This window comes from Anopheles marshallii, chromosome 2 (assembly GCF_943734725.1).
Source record: "Anopheles marshallii chromosome 2, idAnoMarsDA_429_01, whole genome shotgun sequence".
NCBI classification, from domain to species: Eukaryota; Metazoa; Arthropoda; class Insecta; order Diptera; family Culicidae; genus Anopheles; species Anopheles marshallii.
This window is the reverse complement of record NC_071326.1, coordinates 55341505-55364264: the sequence shown is the minus strand read 5'-3', so window position 1 is coordinate 55364264 and position 22760 is coordinate 55341505. Positions and strand designations below refer to the sequence as shown.

The 22760-nt window shown below is 40.4% G+C and overlaps 3 protein-coding genes across 3 annotated transcripts; 1 reads left to right on the top strand and 2 right to left on the bottom strand.

The window, feature by feature from the left end:
• Nucleotides 1–976: 976 nt before the first annotated feature.
• On the bottom strand, nucleotides 977–3195 carry LOC128709093 (moesin/ezrin/radixin homolog 2). The gene is made up of 6 exons (XM_053804077.1): nucleotides 3037–3195; nucleotides 2628–2966; nucleotides 2334–2561; nucleotides 1814–2263; nucleotides 1265–1704; nucleotides 977–1187 (listed from the first exon to the last, which is right to left on the bottom strand). Exons 1-6 carry the CDS (start codon nucleotides 3124–3126, stop codon nucleotides 977–979), a joined length of 1758 nt encoding a protein of 585 aa, XP_053660052.1. The 5' UTR covers nucleotides 3127–3195.
• A 6938-nt stretch (nucleotides 3196–10133) lies between these two features.
• Nucleotides 10134–14489, top strand: LOC128708703 (uncharacterized). The gene is made up of 4 exons (XM_053803683.1): nucleotides 10134–10260; nucleotides 10642–11187; nucleotides 11557–11746; nucleotides 11855–14489. Exons 1-4 carry the CDS (start codon nucleotides 10134–10136, stop codon nucleotides 14487–14489), a joined length of 3498 nt encoding a protein of 1165 aa, XP_053659658.1.
• A 153-nt stretch (nucleotides 14490–14642) lies between these two features.
• On the bottom strand, nucleotides 14643–22149 carry LOC128718173 (uncharacterized protein K02A2.6-like). Its single transcript, XM_053811843.1, has 2 exons — nucleotides 19107–22149; nucleotides 14643–14692 (listed from the first exon to the last, which is right to left on the bottom strand). The coding sequence occupies exons 1-2, from the start codon at nucleotides 22147–22149 to the stop codon at nucleotides 14643–14645; spliced, it is 3093 nt and encodes a 1030-aa protein (XP_053667818.1).
• Nucleotides 22150–22760: the final 611 nt, after the last annotated feature.

Here is a 22760-nt window from a genome sequence, read left to right as displayed (position 1 = left end):
AACTGTTAAAAACATATAGCAAATTTTCAAATCAACAAACAATAATGCGTGTTCAAAGTATCAGTATTTATGAATGGGTTGGTTTCTCCTTTGCCTAAATGATCGATAACAGCCAACCATATCAACCGAAAGGTGTAATATGTAACATATAGTTAGTTAAATGTTTAATCTATATCGGTCTGAGCGATAAATCTAATCGCAGATATTTATTAAACATATTATCATAATCATATGCTTTAAATTAATATTTTTCAATTACTTTCATTTGTAATGCATCATATCGTACAAGATGATTTCTATAGAACATCACCCGAATTCGGATGAGCATATTAGATAGATCAAGATCAAATTGCAGACATATAATACGCAGTTCAGTAATGCACAGCAATATCCTGCGTGTATACTTTAATTGGTATACATTCAGTTGCTTTTTCTTACGCGGAACGTAGTGTTATTACTGGCTGCAATAGCATATACAGCCTTTTCCCGAGTTACGCGATTATTAAAATGTAACGTCGAGCGTTTCGGTGGCATGATGGTAGCGGCGCCGGTCTTCACACGAACGGACCGGACCAAAATCCCATCCGGACCAATCCCCCGTAGCAAGGACTGACTATCCGGCTACGTGATAAAATAAGTCGATACGGCCAGGTCGATACGTTCTAACGAAAAAAAAATGTAACGTATTTTTGAGAAAATTTGAAATTTGACAAATACAATCTTCAACTCCACATAAAAAATTACACAAATTGTCAAATTTTTGGGATTCGCGTATCTCGAATTCGCGTAACTCTGGAAAAGACTGTATAGTATTTCAAATGCCAGGAATGTACTGTATGTTCCTAAACAGCATGAACGGAAAGAAGCAATGAAGTGGGGTGGATTGTTCAGCACACAAAACGTCAAATTTTAACCAAGCGTACACAATCAAATCAAAACAAGACAATACAAGTGTAGTACAGAGATTAAACACAACTTACAGTTCTTCAAAAAATGCTACTCGTGCTTTTGTTGAACCGGACTTAACCTTTTTCAGGGTGGAATATTTTGTCTCACCTAGCCGCAACTGCTCGGCATTGATATCATCCAGTGGACATTGATTCTCACCGATCTTTAGTTGTTCTATTTCGGAGCGCAGTTCCTTCAGCTGATTCTGTACTTGTTTCGATTTGGCCAAGTATTCAACCCTAAAAGCAGGATCCAAAAGTTAGACATGAATGCTGCACAAGAACATCCACCACTATCTCGTATCGATCATACTTACCGTTCTTTTTCGATTTCTAACGAAAGTTGCTCCATGTCACCATCAGCCAAGAGATCGTAGGAATGCATTTCATGCATCGGAGATTCCGGAGATGAGGAAGGAGTTATGAGTATCGATTCGGTAGATGTTCTGCTCAGAAAATTTAACAACTTTTCCTTCGCTTCCTTCTCTGCCACCCGTGCGTGAATGAGCTCGTTTTTGAGCTTATCGGCCTCTAATGCTCTCTTGCGAGATTCCTCCATCATACGAGCAGTGAGCAATTCCGCCTCTTGTGTCTTTCGTTCCAGGTACATCTTTTCCTCTTCAGTTTTGCGTGCTGTCATACGCATTCGATTGATTTCTTGTTCTACCTCTTGCGCTTTGTGCGATAGTAGCATTGCCTCCTCCTCAGCAAGTCGATTTTTTTCCGCCAACAATTCTGCTGCTTCCTCACTTCGGTGCTGCAATGCAATGGACAATGGAAAAAGAAGAACGAATGAAAAAGGGAAAATACGTCACATTTGATCAATTGCATGAAAGTGGTGTTTCAATAGTTTGACAAATAGCTACCAAAGCTTCATTGGCCGCTCGCATTTCCTCCTGTAGCTGCATTAGTTTCTGTTCCATTGCTGCTTTTTCTCGTTCTGCCGCCTCGCGCAGTTGCTTTTCGCGTGTTAGCTTATTCCGCTCGACTTGCCGCCGTTGCTTTTCTTCCTTTGCCTGAGCTTTCATTTGCTGAATTTCCATCGTATCAGGCTTACGGCGTTTCATGTAAAGATCATGGTTTCCCACGCACAAATCAAGTATCAGCTTATTGATACGAAGTTTCTGCGAGTAGAATATCACAGGCTTGGGATTTTTGCTATCATTCGTTTTAACCACAAACTTTCTATCATCGAAACTGATGTGTAGAATCTCATTCCATTGGAAGGTCGTCACGGGTAGCAGCTTGTTTTCCTTGTTGTATATGTTCAATCCTAACGCCGTTACACCCAACCAAACCTCCGTGTTTTTCTTATTCTGCAAATCAAAAATAAAAAAACAACCGGTCTAAATGCCTCTCGGTAGTACACGATAGAACAACACATACCGTAATAGGAAAATAATTCACACCGAACATGTCCAGATCCTGGGCTATCTTCAGATATTCCATTTCTGCCTCATCCCTGGACATGCCTCGATGATCTGCGTACCACGTTTTGATACGTTCTTCCCACATCTGAGGTGTCATTTGGTACTGATCAATAACACGTTGCGGCAGCAGATTTTCACTGATAAGCATTCCCGGTTTGCACACGGCTTCGTCATAATCGCCGTACTGGTAAAATAGGTATAAATGGTTCGAATTATGCCTACCAAACAAGATACGGATTATTAAACATACCTTGGCCTGTACTGCGTAAGAGGCAAGCAATACGGATGCTTCCGGAGGGCAGTACACGTCCATCGACAGAATGGCTTGTTTGATTTGCAGGAAAAACAAATGCTGCGTAACTTCCTGTACCAGCTCTTCGGCCACGTTTTCCGGAAAAAACTTGGCCAAGAATATAAACATACAGCTCCCATTTGTCATATGTACGCTCTGATCCTGCACTTTCTTATCCATCTTTAGCCATGACAAATTCCCTTTGGAATCTTCGAACTGCAACCCAAAGTACCATGTTTCTCGAAGACCGATTGTTCTGCATATCAGCTCGAACAAGTATCTACCTGTTGCTCGATGCTGGGAACAGAAGAAAAATATATAAATTAAGAATTTTTCTAGGTTCATGTTTTCTGGTACCACTGCTTACCTCAAGGTGAAATTCGAGTTCCGAATCAAATGTGCACACTTTCACTGGAAACTGTTTGTTCGTTTTCTTACGTCGAAACGGAACCATCATATCGTACCAGTGGCCAGAACTAGTTCTGTATGTTGAGCTTACTTCCGATTCCAATCGGAAACGCCCTGTCGTGCGTCGTTCAATGATAGGTCTGGATATATGAACGGGGCAGAAAACAACACTATTGGCAATAGCACGTTCTGGCAACAAAACCGTGCTTCGATGAACCAATTGTAATGTCTGCGCTAGAATAAACACAGCTTCCTTTTGCTTACACCGTTACAGGACTTTTCGTGGCGGATTGCTTTCAGCCAATAATTGCAACATTCGATAGCTTGGCTGATGCGTTCTGTCTATGAAGATGCTCACAACCTCGGACTCACAGACTATATCACTTCACGCAGGTTATAATACGCAACATTGGTACGCACCGATGAAAATAGTTACCCGTACATGTACCAGCGTTCTATCTAGCCCCGTATTATGCCTGTTTTTAGTTGCAATTGTTAGCCAAGCAATAACTGATAGCTGCGTAACAAACAGAGGAAACAAGCGACAACAGCGGGGAAAAACCTAAATCGATCATTTTCTGTTTTGACAGCACCATTTCGCCGTGGGCTTTTCGCTTCCAAGCGATTATGCTAAACAACTGAATCCGGCTTGAAGTTTGCGTGTGTATAACGTCGGGTTGAGATGAACCTGAGTTTGCAGTTGATATTTTTCTCTAGCTCCATGTACACGGGTACGCGTGTTATTTACAACTGAAATAATTTCTTTCACTAGCATCCATTTTTACCTTCTAGTGCTGAAAATCAAAGATCATTGCACTTTTCGATGCTTATAAAGAAAATCATGCTTGAAAAAGTAGATTGTTTGATTATTCCAAAGGTTTTACAGGTTCGCTAACGCTGTCGTTATTATGGGGCTTCACTCTTGTTGCTCGATTTCATGGCCATCTGATTCACATCCCTAGCAGGCAAAGAAAAAAACGCACACAAAGTTTTCCTGCGGAATGTGTAGTGCAATTCCAAATTAAGCAGTTTTGTAATCGTGCATCGTAATTCGGTTGTTCGGTTGAATACGATTTTCTGTTATTATCTAGTGTTGCTTTTGGCCAAATATTTGTGTGTGAATAATACGAAGTGAACTGTAACGAGCAAAAGCAACTTTTTTGTGTTGTGTCTCATGGTATATCGGTTCTGAAACAAGTGGAAAATTGGAGAAGTGGTCATAAATATATCCCTAAGGTAAACGGAATTCCTCGTCTAAAGGCAAACAAAACGCGTAATATGTGCGATATGATTCATGATTTCCGATAATATAGCAACATATTTTTGCACTAGATTTATTTGCACAATATGTAAGGTCGATTTAGCGACTAGGTTTCTGTGTAAAACGGAACGGAAGTGATATCGTAAATAGATAATGTGTGCATGCCTGTTCATAGCAGAGGAGTGTACTTTGCAATGCAAAATGAATGATGGCATAGCAAATCTAAAAAGGGAAACAACGCGTAATGTAACGTAATGTGCCGATTCTTCCCGTCCTTGAGGTTACCGTGCGCGAGAAGTTCTGTTTGACGAAAATTAAAAACGATAGCACTTGTTCTGAACAACAACAATACAGAAATGGTTCAGCCTAATAGACTGGGGAATGAATTGCGCTATTTGCTAATGATGAAAGTAAGTTTGGTGGGATATTTTGTGCTCTTCTGTAATATTTCTCTCTACGTGAACATTAGTTACCTTTTTTTTTTAGTTAACACATTAGTTAAACGTCGTTTTCGTTTTTATACTGGGACGACCATTTGTTTGCCTTGGACTTTGCCATTGATTACATGATGGATTTTATTGCGGCTCGGAAGTTCGCTCGGAAGCTATTGGCCTCTAAACGATTGTTGAATGGACGGTACATGTTGCATTGTGTGGGGGACGTAAGACATTGTTTTTTTTCTACCAATATAACGTTTTGTGTGCTTAGATAAAAACAGGAACCTGTCACCTTGTAAACAATAAACTGTTGCTGTTGCGATCCAGTAACATCCATCCTAACTGCGTCGAATGTAAAACAACAAACGAAACCTCCGGTTATGGGTACAAATCTCTAGCCTGTTGACCTCCAGCTACAAGTGTCTATCCGTGGCTGCATTATGAGGAACATAAGTTATTAGTAAGCCCGTAAAAAGAATGTATGAAATTGCATCAAGACTGACATTTCTTAGATCCGTCTAGACTAGGAGTCGACAAAACGACAGATAAAAAAATATCAGAAATCTTTAGCTTTGCGCAGGAATCTCAAAACCTTTTGCGGTCTTGGCCTACCATGTCTATATTTACCACGCCATGCCAAATCATCGCTCAACGCTATAACTACATGACGTAAATAACCTACGTCCCAAAAAGTTTTCGTCGAACATCAAGACGACTTCGGCATGTGATTTAAGGTTCGATAATGGATTTAACGATTAATACTTACTTACTTATCCGGCGCAACAACGGCAACAACGCTTCGCGGTCTTGGCCTCCTGCAGGAGTCCTCAAAACCACTCACGGTCGAACGCCGTCGTCAGCCAATCTGTAATCAGGCCTTTCTGGTGGATGCATCAACGTCATCACTTCATCTCAATTTGGGCCTACTACGCCTACGCTGTCCATGTGTCCACATATGTCCACAACCTAAAAGAATGTGACGTGCTGGGTCGTCCTGTGTTATTCTCATGACGTGACCAGCCCACCGGAGCGTAGCGAGTCTAATTCGCTGTACGACATTCACTGTCGTCATACAACTCATAGAGTTCGTCACTGCATCAGCTTCTACATTATCCTTCCATACATACGAGGTCAAAAATCCTTCTGAGCATCTTCCTTTCGAAACGGCTAAGAGGGTTATATCTGGTTGTCTCAGAGGCGTATGTGATTGTCGGAACTATATAAGCTCTATATAGTTCCAGCTTCGCTCGTTGCAACAGATGTTTTCAGTAGAGAAGCTGAAGAGAAGAGAAGACTGTAGAAAGACCGGTTGGCATCCAGCATTCTAGCGCTTATATCAACATTAATGTTATTGTCGGTGCTAACCTTTGTGTAGGAAAGTATTAAACCTTAAAAATCAAATCAGTAGCCATCTTTATACAACATTATCTGCAGGCTACTTGATATCTTGCTTGATATTCCAACACTTTGACCCCAGAAAGGTGAAATTTTGGACGACATCGAAAGAACGATCTTCTAGTTGTATGCCACCCCTCCGTATATTAGCATTTTTGCAGGGCCGCTAGTGGTGTCATGGTGGTTGTAATCTCCTTGACGCAGGCCCTTAGTGGTAGCAAAGGGCCCTGAGGGTTTTGCATCCACCATCACTTGACATGTGACGAAGGTCATTGTCACTCGAAAAAAAACGATTAATATCCTTATCTTATTCTTCTTGGCATAACAACTTACTACTACTATTACTACTACCAACTTATATACCTGCCATAAACTGGCCAACTACACTTAATTCTTACATAACTTGTTTCGGAGGGAATTTACTACCGGTCCTGTTGTGAGAGACGGGGACCGTTACCACCTATATCTTCGCATATCCTACAATTGCCCCCTAGTCCAGTGGCCGGCAAAATTTTCGCGAGACGCGAGCGGCTCTTTAAAGCTATCACTGTGGTCCTTTGTTCAAACTAGTGCATCGCATATAAAAATTGCTAAAATTTTATCATGCAAATACAACTATTGTAGCTGAATTTGAATCTTATTGTTGATTCATGATAATATTCACATAAATCCTAAACATTGTTAAAATTGTCCCTGCTAGCAATCAATCGCTTGCAATGCTTTCATAAAACTCCAATTAATAAGTGAGTGCCTGTGGGCCGACAAGACAGTGAAACGAATCAATAATAATCACACGCTTGCTTCTCTATGCAAATCATCATACGATATTGCAAATTTTGTGACCGCGTCTCATCAGTGATCGATCACTTCTGTGATAACACATGCAAAATAAACTACCAAAACAGTTTAATACCCGAGAAATCAAGAAATATCCTATAACCGATACACATATTTTGGATAGGAAATGTAGAGAATGAGCTCAACGGTGTGTCGCAACACAATACCAATATATCTGGGAATAAGTTTTGGGTGAGTAATACCAACCACAAAAAAGGCTATATTTTGAATATCGAATTGTAGAGGCTTTAAAATCAGGCAATAATTTCGGACTTAAGCAAGCAAGCAAGCACGACACATTTGAAGCTTATTTTTTATTTATATCGGATTGTTCGGGTTTAAAACCTTTGATAGCATGAATACTAAAGTTCCAAAATAAAAAAATAACTTCTTAGTGTTAATTTAAACTTTTTCGTTTTCTTCGGAGCCAAATGAACTACAGATGCATTAACCTTTTATTTTACATAAATCAATCGCATAATGTCATATGGTTGGTAGAATACATTAAATTGCATAATTAAATAAAATGGTTCAATTCTGGAATTTGTTGAAATCTGATGAGAAAATATCAAATCTTTGACGTATCATCACACGTAAAAAATGTGATATTGTGTTAAATCTTTGTTAAATCAACCCCGATTGTCGTATAGAATATATTGCAATACACTTAAGACATTTTTTGTTGAATTATTTTCAGTCCTCCGTTTGGATCTACAGACACCTTAATGCTCACGCTGTTGGGGTGTAAAACAGATCGTTTATTGATTCCTTAATTTTGGATAACATACGGCTTAATGGCATCTTTTTTTGAATGCTAATCTCGCATAATAGCAAACTTGGTTAGACTGTCAAATATGGAAACTAAATAAGACAACCACTGAGGTGGAAATTTATATTTTATAGCATTTTTATGTAATGGATTAATCCACATATGTGATAACGTTTAGAGCTATGGGATTTTTTTAACTATTCGAATATCTTCATAAGAGATGAAGAGAATGAATGAGAGAAAATGAAGGAATTGTTGACTGTAACAATTGTACGACTCAATAATATGTTCGATGGAGGTTATAACAGCTTGAATGAAGCGTGTTTCTCATACGCAATACTGATTAATCGACTATGAGTAATTCAAGTCAGCTTTAGCCAGACAATAAATAAGGCAGCCCAAGACCGTTAAATGTTTGTACAACCAAATATGAAGAAGAATAAGCTGATGTGCTTTTGCTTTCTAACAGAGGGGACAATCTTGCCTTTTTACTCAACTTCATTTTCTACAGAGCACATCTTCGTTGACAACAATAGTACAATGGTTAAAAATTGCATTTTTTAAACTATGAAATTTCAAACAGGTCGCAATAACGATATTTTTTTATCAATTACGTACTTACTTACCTATTAGGCGCTACAACCGCCTGGCTTGCTGCAAGAGTCCTCTAAACCGCTCACTGTCAAGCGCAATCCATTATCCCGGCCTTTTTTTCAGACGCATCAACTCCATCACTCCATCTCAATCTGGAAGCCTCCATGTCCGTCTCCTCTGTCCATGTGGACGACTCAAAAGGACTTTAAGGGATGAAAAGGCGAACAATCATTTAGTCCCGACTTATTTGGAAATAAAGTTTCCTATCGCCATAAATAAGAAGGAAATACCACAGAAAACTCCAAACTCTGATTAGTGTGGCTAGATAGAATGAATTCAATTTTAAAACTACAATACGGTATGTCAAGACTAGCCATTTTACTGGTTAGAAGCTTGAGCATTTATCTATAATAAAATGAAGATATGTAAGTTTGTCAAATTATTTTTATTAGTTACTTCAGAAAATTGTTTCGGAAAATAGTTATAGAGTTTGTAAATATTCAATGAATTACAATTGAAAATATTATATTTTTTACATTGAATAATAATACACATTTTTTTTCGCTGGTCGCCGCTTTGAATATATGCTGTCTAGTATTCAGAATCTAATTGTATTTCTAGGGCTGCATAGATCGATATGACAAATAACTGCAAATTTTGACCGTAAATCCTAGCCAAATTATTGGAGACATGAAGTATATTCTTGTATCTTGTGCTTGCTAAGTGGTCGCTTGTTTCGGTTTTTATATTTATATTATACTTTTAAAACTGTACTGCGGTACATGTTTTCATTATCTTATTAGCGATGGGGTAATTCTATAGTGTATTTTGGGTGATATATGAGGGTAACCGCTAATAAGTTAATTTTGAGCTAAAATATCTATATGTATACTCAATCTGTGTGATCGATTTTTAAACTTTAGACAGATTAAAGAAAAATATTGATTGTCAAAACAAAACTAAACAACTACTTATAACATAGTTACTTACTTCTAATCCTCGACATAATGTGATCTACATGATTACATGCACGTTATGCAGCTCGATAAAAACCATCTATTTGTGTATTCATCCAAGTTCGATCATGATAGATTTTGTGACGCTAGCATTGTTTCTAACATTTATGTATCTTCGTTCTGTAGTGTATGGAAACATAATTTCAAAACTAATCTTCGCACTACTTTTTCTCATTTCTTTTCAAGATCCTTTCATGTGCTGACAAACATACTCACTTCACCATTAAACATCAGCCGCAGTTACTCATACACTTCCTTCATGCATTCAATTGAAAGCATCACTAACTCAAAAAACACCCAAAGACTCCAAATAATTCATCAGTTTTGGTACACTTCAGACAGTTTCATCACGTCTGAACAATATTTAGACCGAACATCTGACAAGAATTCAACCACGAAACAAATGCAACAAGTGTGCAATTTAATCACTATTAGATTAAATGGCGAATGGCGAGCTGTGATGTGTGGAAAAAACTATGAATAGTGGAACCTATTCTAGCATTACTTTAGAATCCTATAAAACAAAATATTAAACAAATGGTAATGCGGCTTTTAATTCGAAAAACTACAGTTGGTGTTAGAAATGGTCGATGAATCATTCCGTAGAGAATAATGTAAGCTGCACAGGGGGAGAGGATCACAATCGGCATATCGTAAATTACAACCTGTCCTGTTGTGTACTTAATCAATCGATAGCAATCCGGAGTGCAAATCATATGTGCGAGATAAAAGCAAATAATTGGAACAATGGACATGGAGAATACTCATTTGGTCACGGAATTCATCACGCATACTGGAGCTAATACACAAGACGCAGTCAGCTGTTTGAAATCTTGGGAATGGGATTTGAAGAAAGCGCTAATCGATTACAATGGTATTTATGATCTATACCTAAGATATTGATTGATATTCTTTTCTATCGCGAGGAATTATCTTTTCATCAAACGAATTTTGTTGCTAAGTCTTGGTTTTGTTTTGTATGGCTTTATTTGTACAGATCTGTTTGGCAAATAATAAACATGAATTTAAATTTTTATTATCAAATTGTTGAACAAAATTCATTGAAAATCATTGTTATTATCCATGTGCTTTTAACAAACTAATTTAAGCCATTATGAATTCCAACATTTTGCAGCTTTTTTAAATGACCAGCTTGTTTCATTCTATTCAAATCCACATTTTCTTTGAACGTTTTAATAGTTGTTGCGCTTAGTTTGATATTCAATTAATTTCACTTCAACGTATCGTTCGATAGATACTTCGACTACGGAATATTTCAACAACAAGAAAAATGAAAGTGAAGATCGAATGAAAGCACACTCATCTGCATCCACATCAACGCCACAATTGTACGGATCAGCTTCCACTTCTTCAATGCTGCCGTCAGCAACAACGAGATCGATGCTATCATCGGGTACATTTAGTAAAAATCAACGCCAGCAACAACCGCTACATATGCAACATATTCATGATTCACAATATTCATACGTTACTAACGGAAGTGTGATCGGAAGCAAAAACGCCACATTTGGGGAAAGCAACAGAATTAGCAATAGCTGCAGCAATAAAATTACGACCGTGCAAATGCAATCTCTATCTGCGGCGAAATCGCATCGTAATCCACAGTATAGCCATTTTAACAATTCCGGGTCTTCGTCCACCGGGATTTCAATGGTGGGGAATGTGAAACCTGAGAACTGCAGCAGCAACAGCGGAATGAACTACACGTCCGTTTTACAGACCCCGATTGTACATCTGAAGCCAATGCTCAAGAAAGCCGATTCGATTGACATTTTTGATAGTATGTTTCACGATTTTAAACAAAAATAGTTTCGCCATTCTCTCAATTCGTGTTGTATGCTACTTTTGTGTTTTACTTATAGGAATACTTAAATTCGATATCTTCTTCGCGGTGTCCCTTGTATGCTATGTTTGTAAAATACAGGATACATGTTGTATCATAAACGTAATGCAAGAATGAAGTTGAATTGTTCTTGTGCAAGTTTACGACCAACAGCCTGTCATATTTATGATCTGATTAATTCGGGCTAGAAGCTGTTTGTACATTCTAAACATGCTTATGTTTTATACGTGTAGCATTAAAGGAAAGGAAAATGTTTGCTAACTAACGTTTTATGCTTTTCGTTTACTTCATTTTTATGTTTTAAAGGCAAAAAATTAGAACGAGGAATTTCACGTGCTACCGAAAATGTGACATTGGTCTCGCGCGCCAGACAAGAGTTTGAGATGGATTTTCACGCCCACATTCACGAGAAGAATGATAAAAATTTGAACTTCATCGACACGCCGGATTATACATTCACCCTGCCCGACCTTACAAAGTATACGGACGATTTTCGGTAAGAGAAAAAAAGAGGAAGATTTGCAATTATGGGAAGAGAATTATAACGATCATATTGTCTTTTAAATGTACAATTCATATCCTTTTCATTGTTTATTTATTTTAGCAAATTTCTCGAAAAAGATCTTATTGAAAACTCTACTCTGAACTCATTGGAAACTACAAACCGACTGAACTGGTGGTATGAATCAGGAGCCTGCCGCAAACTTTGGCCCCTGGCGACTACAGGTGATGGAAACTGTCTGCTACACGCGGCTTCGCTGGCTATGTGGGGCTTTCACGATCGTCGTTTGACATTGCGTCGTACGCTGCATGACATTTTATCGAAGGAGGAGTTTCGCGAAGCACTTTATCGACGGTGGCGATTCCAGCAAACGCGTGTCAATAAGCAGGCGGGATTTGTGTTCTGTGAAAACGAATGGGCTAAAGAGTGGGAGGAAATTGTGGCCATCGCTTCCCCAGAACCTAGGCGCAATTCACAGAGCACCGGTCCCTCCCGTCGCCGATCTCTGTTGATCGAAAAAAACTTTGACGCTCTTACTGGTGGGACAAGTTCAACGCTAGCCAGTGATCGAGAAGACGAAAATGCCACATATGAAAGCTTGGAAGAGATTCATGTACTAGCATTAGCGCATATACTGCGACGCACGATTATCGTGGTTTCCGACGTGTTTCTTAGAGACATTAATGGAGAAGCATTTTCACCTATACCGTTTGGGGGTGTCTATTTGCCATTCGAAGTACCATCGAATGAATGCCACCGGGCTCCGTTGCTACTCGCCTACGATATGGCACATTTTTCGGCGTTAGTAGCAATGGAAGCATGTAACGATAGTCCACCCGCGTTAATACCACTAGTGGATGAAACGAATCAGCTGCTTCCGATTCAGTTTTGTATTGACCCTGGGAAGGATTTCAATTGGCGGGAATACGACGGAAGTGATGGAAACTGGATTCTTACTGATCGTGAACATATAGCACTGTTGAAAGAATATCTGGATATAGTTCATGCTACCGGTATTGAAAGTCCGGACGATGAAATCTACTACGACGATTACTCTGATGACGAGTATGAAAAAAAACTTGCAGAAGGAGAAATAGTTTTTACGTCCGATGAGAATTACAATCATAACATTGGTACAACACCGATGGCGACAGTAAACACAACTGCATCCTCAACGACGACACCAATTGGTGGAGGGACAATAACTTCCATGACTGCTTCCAACCAATCTTTACCGGCTAGTGGCAGTGGGAGAGATGCTGGAGGGAAAAGCAAAGCAGCAAAACAGCTCCAAAGTGTTGCAAAACAATTTGGCAGCATTGGTAAATCGATGAGTCGCAAGCTTCGTAAAAACATTGGTTCGATTACACGAATCGGTAGCAAAAATAGCCACAGTGGTAACAGCTCGGGAGGAGGTGCCAATGGCAAAAAGTCACATTTTAATGATAAAAGTAATTATCGTAGCGAATATCCGCGGTTTCGAATATTGTGTGCACAACTAAAATCTCGCCGCCACGAGTATCAGGAGGAGATGATAAGAAACTACCTTGAGTGTGCTCAAGAACGATACCTTGAAGCGGAGAAGATGCGCGATCGAAAGGAAATCGAGCGTCTTACAAAATACGTTGCCGAGGTAGGACAGTTTCATCGTGACCATGAGCTTGAATACGCCGGTGATGGAGGTGTCATTGAACAGTCCGAAGTGGATGGAGGTGGGCCGGTTAATTGTATTAATGCTGGCTGTTTGAACTATGGTACCGCTGCGACCAGTTATATGTGCCTAGAATGCTATTCAATGCAATGCAAAAGAGAGTCGTCTAATCCGAAATGTGACATTGATTCGAAGGATTACACTCTTCGCTATGGGACGGGTAAGTCCAAATTTTATGCTGAAGCTGACATGGATGCACACGATAAAATACAAAAACTACCCTCAGCAAGGCGCTTGAATGATCTCGATCAAACGCTCTATTTGTCACGCTCCACGTTCTACAATGATACAAAACCGGACGATATCCACTTACCTACAGCCTCTACTTACAAACAAGCTGGTTTGGAACAGTCATCCAATGCGAGTGGGCTTGTCCGACAAAATTCTCAGCCGCTACAGCTCCAGCATCAACACCATTACCACCACCAGCAACAACAACATCATCAGTCCCATTATCATAAGGGAGAAGAAGTGAATAAACCACATCAGCATCAGCACACAGGTTCAGCTACGTGTATGGAATATCCTCTCAGTGCCAAACCACCAACCGGTCCATCTTCATCTGGTTCGACGACTTCTAGCTCTAGTGGCATTGTAGCATCTGTATATTCACCGGGAGGAAGTGGACATAGCGGTAGTCATAGTTCGAACATACCTTACACACGTGCCGGAGCGTTGTGTGTGGTAAATCTTCCTCCAGTGTCTAGCAACGCTGATTCTACGGGCAATAGAGTGATTGGCCAGTTTGGGAGCTCTCATAATGGAATATCAGGTACTGCACATGGGGCATCAGCTAGTACTAACGAAGCCATACGATCGTTGCATCCATTTTCGTCATCGTCGTCTTCTTCCTCGATCGGTGTTGGCGTTGGTGTAGGTAATGGGGGACATTCAACATCCCAACCAATCGTGAACAGTAGTCATTACGGCAAAAATCAGCTCTGCCGCACGGATGGATGCAAGTTCTACGGTAGTATCAATACTAATTTTTACTGCTCCAAGTGTTGTCAAGAGTATAACATTTAATGCTTCCATTTAATTTCACTGATTCCGTCATCCGCCAAACAGCACGGCTATACCACCATCCTAAAATGTGGGGTTGCACTGCAATCGGTTTGTGGGGGACGTATACAAAATACTCAATTACTTTATAAGTTTTAGAGTGTCACTTTCACTTATTCACCGGAAATAGTACTGGATGTTGAGATCAAACAGTTGTTTACAGCAAACTAGAATACATAAATAGAAACAAATAAAAACACAAAAGAAATACGAAGGATACAGGAAAACAAAGATTATATTGGCTGTTGATGTAGTTTAGCGTAGTAGCGAAGTCAGTAAAATTGTGATATAATATAGGTCATATCCAAACTGAACCCCGTTTTTGCGAATGTTGGTATATCGATGTACATGTTTGACACATACCTTCGTTCAGGATATCGGATTCAAAATTTACATATTGCTCTATCAAATTCCTCTTCCGGGAAATACACATGCTTATAGTAATGCTGCGACAATGTGTGGAATGTTTGTATAGGAATGGAAAGGACACGTATTGCGTATTAGGAAGAGACAAAATTTAAACTCCAACTGTTACCTTAAGTATGTTTTCTTTTTCAAAACCAATTCGCTACGAAGACGGTGATCATTCAATCTGGCTGATTGCAAATAGCACATGCGAATGCTGTAAGAGGTAGCGCATTTCTTTCGTGTGTTAGGTCACAGTTAAGATTATATTGTGCCTCATATTTCAACATTAATCTAATCGCGCACTACCTGTACGATAACGTGCTTCATTTCCTCTAAAAATGTGTTTCACACTGCTCTTTGCTAGATTGGCGATTTGTTATAAGATTTGAAAGATGTTTTATGTGTCTCGCCCGAAAAAAAAGAGCTTATATGCTGTGTGTGGACAGTTATTAGAACTAGCCCATAGCCACCAGTTTTACTTTTGAATTGTTTTTGCTTGTTTGATTGTATGTAATTCCATTTAGTGAAGCATTCTAGACTTTCGAATCGATTTTGTCTTGTACATATGTGTTGCGTTTCCACTATTACTGTTACTGGCAGCATACTGAATTATTTCCTTCAGGACGTGGTCAATGTTACCTAGAACTAATCATAAGGTTTCAAAACTATACAGCGAAAGGTTGCTACATTTAATTCAAACTTCATAAATACGTTTAATATCTGGTAGAATGCTTTTTGAAACAGCTAAAAGTATCAAATAGTGTTTGTATAATTACTCAACCTCAGAAGCACTAGCAGTGAACGTTATTACCAAAAGATCCTTCCAAAGTTTCAGAACGTAATAGTGTCTGAAAATGTTGTTTTTGATTGAAATTAAACCAAGCAAGCAATTGACTAAAGCGATAACTAATGTTATAAATGTTTTGTTTTATTAATAATTAACGATGTGAAATAATTTATGATCACCTGCGTTTCACCATTTCTTCATTTCTTGTGTAATTAGTACCATTTGACTAATCATACGCGTAGGTTTTAAATATTAGATGCTCCAATGCAATGCAAATTGAGTTTTAGAAAGCAGCGCAAACAAGTGTTAAGCTCGAAAACAGATAATTGATCTAGCGACATCCGTAATTAGGTAGTCACACAAGAGAGTAATAAATTATACACGAAGGAATAGATCAGATGGCTCGATATATTTATTCTATACATTGCCCATTACCGAAGGAAAAGGATCATAAGCGATCCCGGGTGGACGGTAGGCAGAGTCAAACAAAAGGAGAAACCCAGAAAATATGGCGCATACGCCTACAATATTTATCTTTTATGCATAACCAAAGTTTGTGAATGATTTAAAGAGCAAATTGTTCTTTTGAAAACTATAAAACTGAGCGATAGCATACTTACAGTGCGAAAGGACTCAAGAAATAAACTGTTGATGATGTGAGCATAAATTTTAGGATTAGGAGATTCGCTAACTATCTAGCATCCGAAACTTCGCGATCAAAAGGCATGAATGTCATATACATTCTGGTTTTGCCAAAAAAAGTCCTTCTTCTATTGATTATGTAGTACAAAAAAGAAGAAGAATCGTTTATCGGATTTAATTCAGTGCGTCGAAGAAGCCTCCAATTTGGATGCAGTGTGTTAAGAAGAATACAATCCATTAACATGGCAGAAGTAGCAGTAGAAAGTACGTAAGTAATAAATATAGAACTCAAAGAACATCTAAATTGGATTTTACGATACGGGATATCCCACAAAGAGTTGCATGCCGTAGAAAACGCTGTATAAAATTGCTTAGTCAACCGATCCTTTTGAAACTTTCAAACAATAAGAACCAACCATTATAAAGTTTTTCAAGTATTTATTTCGTTCAACTTCACTACCATAACTGTACGCTCGCACCTTACGCTACACTCCACTCATTAGATTCTGTACTACTCACATTCACATCTTCTTTAATCTGATTGATCTGCTTGCAGTTCTTTCACAGTGGGTTTCATGTCCGTGGGTAAGAATGAGAGCAACTTGGCTTTGTGTCACTCCAGGAAAAATCAGGTCAGCAGAACGTAGGGCCTATGAGATAGCTGGTACTTTTAATGTATCAAAATGCAATGATTTTACAATTTTGAACAACAATGTGGGTATATGTCAGTAGATTTTAAATGCACGAGGATTCTGAGATTGTTTAGAGCTCTTCACGCGCAATACTTTTTTGTTAATCAACATATGAGAATAGATGTAACCTGGATCCACCACTACACACCTGAATAACAAATCAAAATCAGAGTGGACATCAGAAGAATCATCTACACCGTGATCAATAAGTTCGACAAAAAATTTACTTCGTCAAGTATGGGTCATCATTTACGCGCCATGTTTAAATCTGTTCTGTTCAGCCGAGTATACCCGGGATAAGGTGCCCTTTCACTGTTTGGTGATGGAAAAGTCTTCAAACTAATGTGTATTGTACCATAGCAAATGCTAAGCTAATGAAGATAAATAATACGGCCTGAACGTTATTCATGAACAAAAAAAACAAAAAAATGCTCATGGTGTAAATTGCATATTCTGAGATTGTTGTCAGTTTTATGTACACATATTAGCTTCAAAATGTGCAAAGTGTCTGACTTTCTATCAGTTCTTGTTTTTCGGAGGTGTTGTGTTGCTAATACAACATTTATTTCTACAATTAAAAGTTACAGTACAATTAATAAAAATATATTGCACGCAGAGAAGCCGACTGTCCTTCACCAAGGCACGTGGAAGAGAGAGCTCCCGAGTGTGTGTGTGGCTGTTGCACGTCATCAGGTGGCCATGTCCTGTCACCTGTGAGTGGCTTAAGCGTAGTAGCCACACACTAGAACATCTCCAACATCCCCCCTCCTTAAAACCTGTTGTACGCAGCCATCCACTGTGGAGTTTTTCGAACCCGCGAAGAACGACGTTGAGGCTGTACTGGGGATGGTGTTCCGCTATCAGCTGTTGCAAACCCTGGTGAGGTAGGGGATTGCAACGTCTCCGATATTCTTGTTGATGACAATAAAGATGAAGGTGAAGACGTAGACACTGTACATGGCGGTAAAGGCGACATTTCTTTGGGTTGATGTATCACATTTTTCGGCTGACTGAAACTCTTCTCTCTTACTAGTTCTTCATTATTACCCCAGCTGTCCAGGAGTATATCCAAAGTTATTGCTGACCGCAATGCATCTTCTCGATAATTAGTACCATCAGCATGACTTGAATCGACACGCGACCTCAGTTGATTAATGTGCAATCTCATTCGCCTACCAGTTAAACTCTCCACAACATATATTACACGGCCAACGCGTGCACGAATAATGCCAGGAATCCATGTCCACTTGCTACGTTGGTACTCCTTCGCATACACCAGATCACCTATTTTATAATTCCTCCGACGAATCTGCGCATCATTAGTCACCGGAGTAACAATTGGAGGCACTCGTAACAACTCCAAACAAGTACGAATTCTGCGTCCGAACATAATCTCTGCTGGCGATTTCCTTTGGTCTAGCTGGCTGTTAGGGGTACTTCTATATGTAAGCAGGAAAAGGTCCAACGCTTCCTGAGTGTTCCTTCCCCCTTCGTTGATTTTCTTTAGCGTACGCTTAAACGTATCAACAAATCGCTCAGCCTGACCATTAGACTGGGGATGATACGGCGGTGTCCGAATATGTTCTATTCCATTGCTGGTGCAGAACTCCTCAAATGCTGCATTGACGAACGGTGTTCCGTTATCGCTAACCAACACATTTGGCATCCCAAGTCTAGCGAATATTCCTCGTAATATGCGAATAGTTGCAGATGAAGTTGTTGTCGTCGTTTGCTCTATCTCCGGCCACTTGGTACACGAGTCGATCACGACTAGGTAATAGATTCCATCGATTGGTCCTGCATAATCCACATGCACTCTCTGCCAAGGAACCATGGAAATTGGCCAAGCTACGGGCGCGCTATGTGGCGGAGATTTCTGTACTGCAGCACAATGCCGGCACGATTTCACCAATTCAACTATTTCAGCATCCAACCCGGGCCAATAAACGTAGCTTCGCGCTAAAGCTTTCATACGTTGTATCCCAGGATGTCCTTGATGTAGCTGCTTCAAACATTTCTCACGTTGAATTCTCGGTATCACCAATCGCTCACCAAAGAAGATACCTCCTCTGAGCGTACTAAGAGACTCGCTTCTTGACTGGAAATTTCTCAGCTCTGCATCGTTCAGCTTATCATGCGGCCAACCTTCCTGAATGTAAAAGAATACTCTGCTTAAAACAGGATCGCTTCTGGTTGCCTTTACTACATCGTCAAACTTCAAGGGCATTGCACCCGTTACTTGCATGACCATCGCGTTCATGTCCTTTTCTAGCTTGATGCTTGCTATCACGTAATCCTCATCTGGTCGCTCGTGTTTTGCAATCAGGCGCGATAAGATGTCGGCGTTCCCGAACTTGTCTGTGGGTACATACTCGATTTTAAAATCGTACAATAACAATGTTAACGCCCAACGCTGTAACCTATTTGCTGTATATACAGGAATACCGGTACGCGATCCAAAGATTCGGATTAACGGGGCATGATCAGTATGAAGAGTAAATTTCCGTCCAAATATCATGCGATGAAATTTGGTGATTGCATATATAACAGCTAGTCCTTCTCGGTCCGGTTGGCTGTAGTTAACTTCTGCTTTAGTCAGCGCACGCGCCGCATGCTGCACAACTTTCAACGATCCATCGGACATCCGATGGCTAATTGTTGCTCCCACACCAACGGATGAAGCATCAGCTGCTACGATGATCTCTTTCGTCGGATCATAATGCGTTAATAGCAGATCCGACCTCAGTATTTGTTTGAACATGTCAAAAGCCCTTTGACATTCCGAGTTCCACTGCCAGGATCCATCCTTCTTCAGCAACTCGTCTAACGGGTAACGCAGGTTTCTCATTTGTGGCACAAATTTTCCGTAATAATTAACAGCACCTAGAAATGACCGCACTTCAGATGTCTGTTTCGGGGGCGGCATCTTCACAATGACATCAATCTTTGCAGGATCCGGTCGCAACCCATCTCGATCTAATATGTGTCCCAAATATTTGATCTGCTTTTGCTGGAAACTACACTTCTCTCGCCGGATCCTAAACCCATAATCACGAAGTCTTCTGAACACTGCGTACAGATTATCTAAATGGGTGGCTTCGTCCACTCCACCAACCACAATATCGTCCAGATACGCTGCTACATCCTTCAGACCGGTCAACATCGTCTCCATAAGCTGTTGAAAAGCGCTCGGCGCCGCTTTTACTCCCGGAGGCAAACGGTTGTATACATACAACCCTCGATGTGTATTCACGGTGAGATACTCACGACTGCTGTCTTCTACCTCTACCTGTAGAAACGCGTCTGAAAGATCTATTTGGCTAAAGACTGTAGATTTTGAAAGGCTTGCAAAAATATCGTCGGGAAGCGGGATTGGGTAGTGATGAGACTGTAGTGCATCGTTTAGTCCGGTAGAATAATCGCCGCATATTCGGATGGTACCATTGGCCTTACGAACTACGACGATCGGTGCAGCCCATGCTGAAAAATCCACACGGGAAATTATTCCTTCCTTTTCTAACCGGTCCAACTCGCGATCCACAGCTTCCAACATCGCATACGCCACAGGTCTCTTCGGCCGGAAAACTGGAACTGCTCCTTCTTTAAGCACTAGCTTCACTTTCGACCGCTTACAGCACCCCATCTCATTAGAAAAAATATCGTTGAACTCCGCGAACTGGTCTTGCGAGCTTACTCGATTGCAAACAGCCGATAAAGGGATATTCCATAATCCAAACACGTCCATTGCATCCTGCCCCAGTAGCATCAACTTTTCGTTAGTGACTCGCACTATACACTGCTTACACTGCTGTTGTAGCTTCATTTCAGCTCGGAACTCGCCCACGATCTTTAACTGCTCCCCGGACGCCGTTTTTGCCTTTATAGATGCAGGAATCAGCCCAGGACTACCTATGCGCTGCCATTCTTTCATGGAAATAATGGTAATGTCTGCTCCGGTATCTATCATAAATTCCATTGGCACATCGTTCACGACAACATTCACGTGTCTTTTCTGTCTGTCACCGAGGGTATTCACTATCACAGTCTTGATTCGCGCATTCTTCGTTTGACTCGCATAACGTGCCGCCGAATCACAGAACCCTTCCTTGTGACCATAACGATGGCATTTATTGCAACGGTATCCACCGTATTTGCACTTCCGCGCATAGTGTTCTTCTCCGCAAAGACAACACTTCAGTTTCCCTTTTGTAGTCGCGGCTGTAGATTTTACAAAACTCCTTCTCTTTGGGGCAAATCGCTCTATCTTTCCGTCGTTCACGACGTTCACTTGGTGAGGCACTTTTTCGAACATGGCTGTGTCCTTTTTTAAACTCACTAGCCTCTGACATTCTTCAACCAGCTGATCTAACGTAGAAATTCGCCTATCCTCAATACGGCTAAGTAGTCTTAACCGTATTTCACTATCGCTGTCGTCTTGCAGTCCGCAAACGTATATAAGGCATTTCAGTTGCTCTTCCGAAAGACCCGCCAGTTTAGCTTCTACTACGCTCTTATTAACACGGCAGGAAAACACTACGTAGTCCTCTGTTTTCTCCTTGCGCAATTGCAAACATTTGTATCGTTTGCTTACTTCGGACTCTCGTGATCCAAAAAGCGCTTTCAGCTTTTCCACTGTTTCCTCAAAGTTGAAATCTTTCGGCTTGCTGGGCAATACATGGCTTACGTACCGTTCATGCTCGGCCAATCCCAGCTTCCGTAGCAGTAAGCGAACTTTAGCGTCGTCATCTAACTTCTTCGCATCTTTCTCGAATAGATCTTCGTACCGCGAAAACCAACCTTCGAAAGTGACGCGTTCATCCGGGTTGAACTTAAAATCTTTTATCTGACCAGCAAGCACATCTCCTATTTGTTCCACATTCACGGGTTCTCGAAGTCGTGCCGTCTGCCAGATTTCTGCGATCAGTTTCTCCTGCTGTTTCATGAATGCTTGCTGCTGTTCTTGCATCATCGCGTGCTGCTGCTTAAACAATTCATGAATCCAGCCAGTTCCCGAATCAGATTCAGGGACGCTTCCGCGCTGACCCCCATTTTGTACGCTTTGCACTTGCTGCCTTGTTTCGCCGTCGTTGTTCATGATGTTTACCGTAGTTTATCAGCCGTTGTTTTCTCTTGTATCCTCGTCGCCAGTTGTTGTGTTGCTAATACAACATTTATTTCTACAATTAAAAGTTACAGTACAATTAATAAAAATATATTGCACGCAGAGAAGCCGACTGTCCTTCACCAAGGCACGTGGAAGAGAGAGCTCCCGAGTGTGTGTGTGGCTGTTGCACGTCATCAGGTGGCCATGTCCTGTCACCTGTGAGTGGCTTAAGCGTAGTAGCCACACACTAGAACATCTCCAACAGGAGGGCACGGCACAAAAAGGTTGCCGGGAATTAGGGTTAAGAATTATTTTGTTCGGATGAGAAAATCGTGCTGCAGCAGCTACGTCGAATATGCGATAGCTTTCCTGAATCCAATACGAACATGCCAAGCATCTCAAGTGCATCGCTTCCCTGCGAGAAAAATCATCATGCTCTTCTGCTCTGTCTAACTATCAATTAAAACTGTCAAAGAAAAGCATGAAAAAAAAGAAAGCATGATGAATTTGTTCCACAGAGCTATTATGTGTTCCAGCAGGACGGTACCTCAAAACTTGGTCGGGAATTTGGTCCAAACGTGGTTTTTACATTATTGAACCGA

Excerpts from the sequence above, each read along its gene's own strand:
- LOC128709093 (XM_053804077.1), bottom strand. The coding sequence starts at position 3,126 with ATGATGGTTCCGTTTCGACGTAAGAAAACGAACAAACAGTTTCCAGTG. Across the intron at positions 2,967-3,036 it reads AACTCGAATTTCACCTTGAG|CATCGAGCAACAGGTAGATA; the intron begins GTAAGCAGTGGT and ends TTCTGTTCCCAG. Across the intron at positions 2,264-2,333 it reads TGAATTATTTTCCTATTACG|AATAAGAAAAACACGGAGGT; the intron begins GTATGTGTTGTT and ends TTTGATTTGCAG.
- LOC128708703 (XM_053803683.1), top strand. The coding sequence starts at position 10,134 with ATGGACATGGAGAATACTCATTTGGTCACGGAATTCATCACGCATACT. Across the intron at positions 11,188-11,556 it reads TTCGATTGACATTTTTGATA|GCAAAAAATTAGAACGAGGA; the intron begins GTATGTTTCACG and ends TATGTTTTAAAG. Across the intron at positions 11,747-11,854 it reads AAGTATACGGACGATTTTCG|CAAATTTCTCGAAAAAGATC; the intron begins GTAAGAGAAAAA and ends TATTTATTTTAG.
- LOC128718173 (XM_053811843.1), bottom strand. The coding sequence starts at position 22,149 with ATGAACAACGACGGCGAAACAAGGCAGCAAGTGCAAAGCGTACAAAAT. Across the intron at positions 14,693-19,106 it reads CAGAGGAGGTATCTTCTTTG|TTTGCTGTAAACAACTGTTT; the intron begins GTGAGCGATTGG and ends TATGTATTCTAG.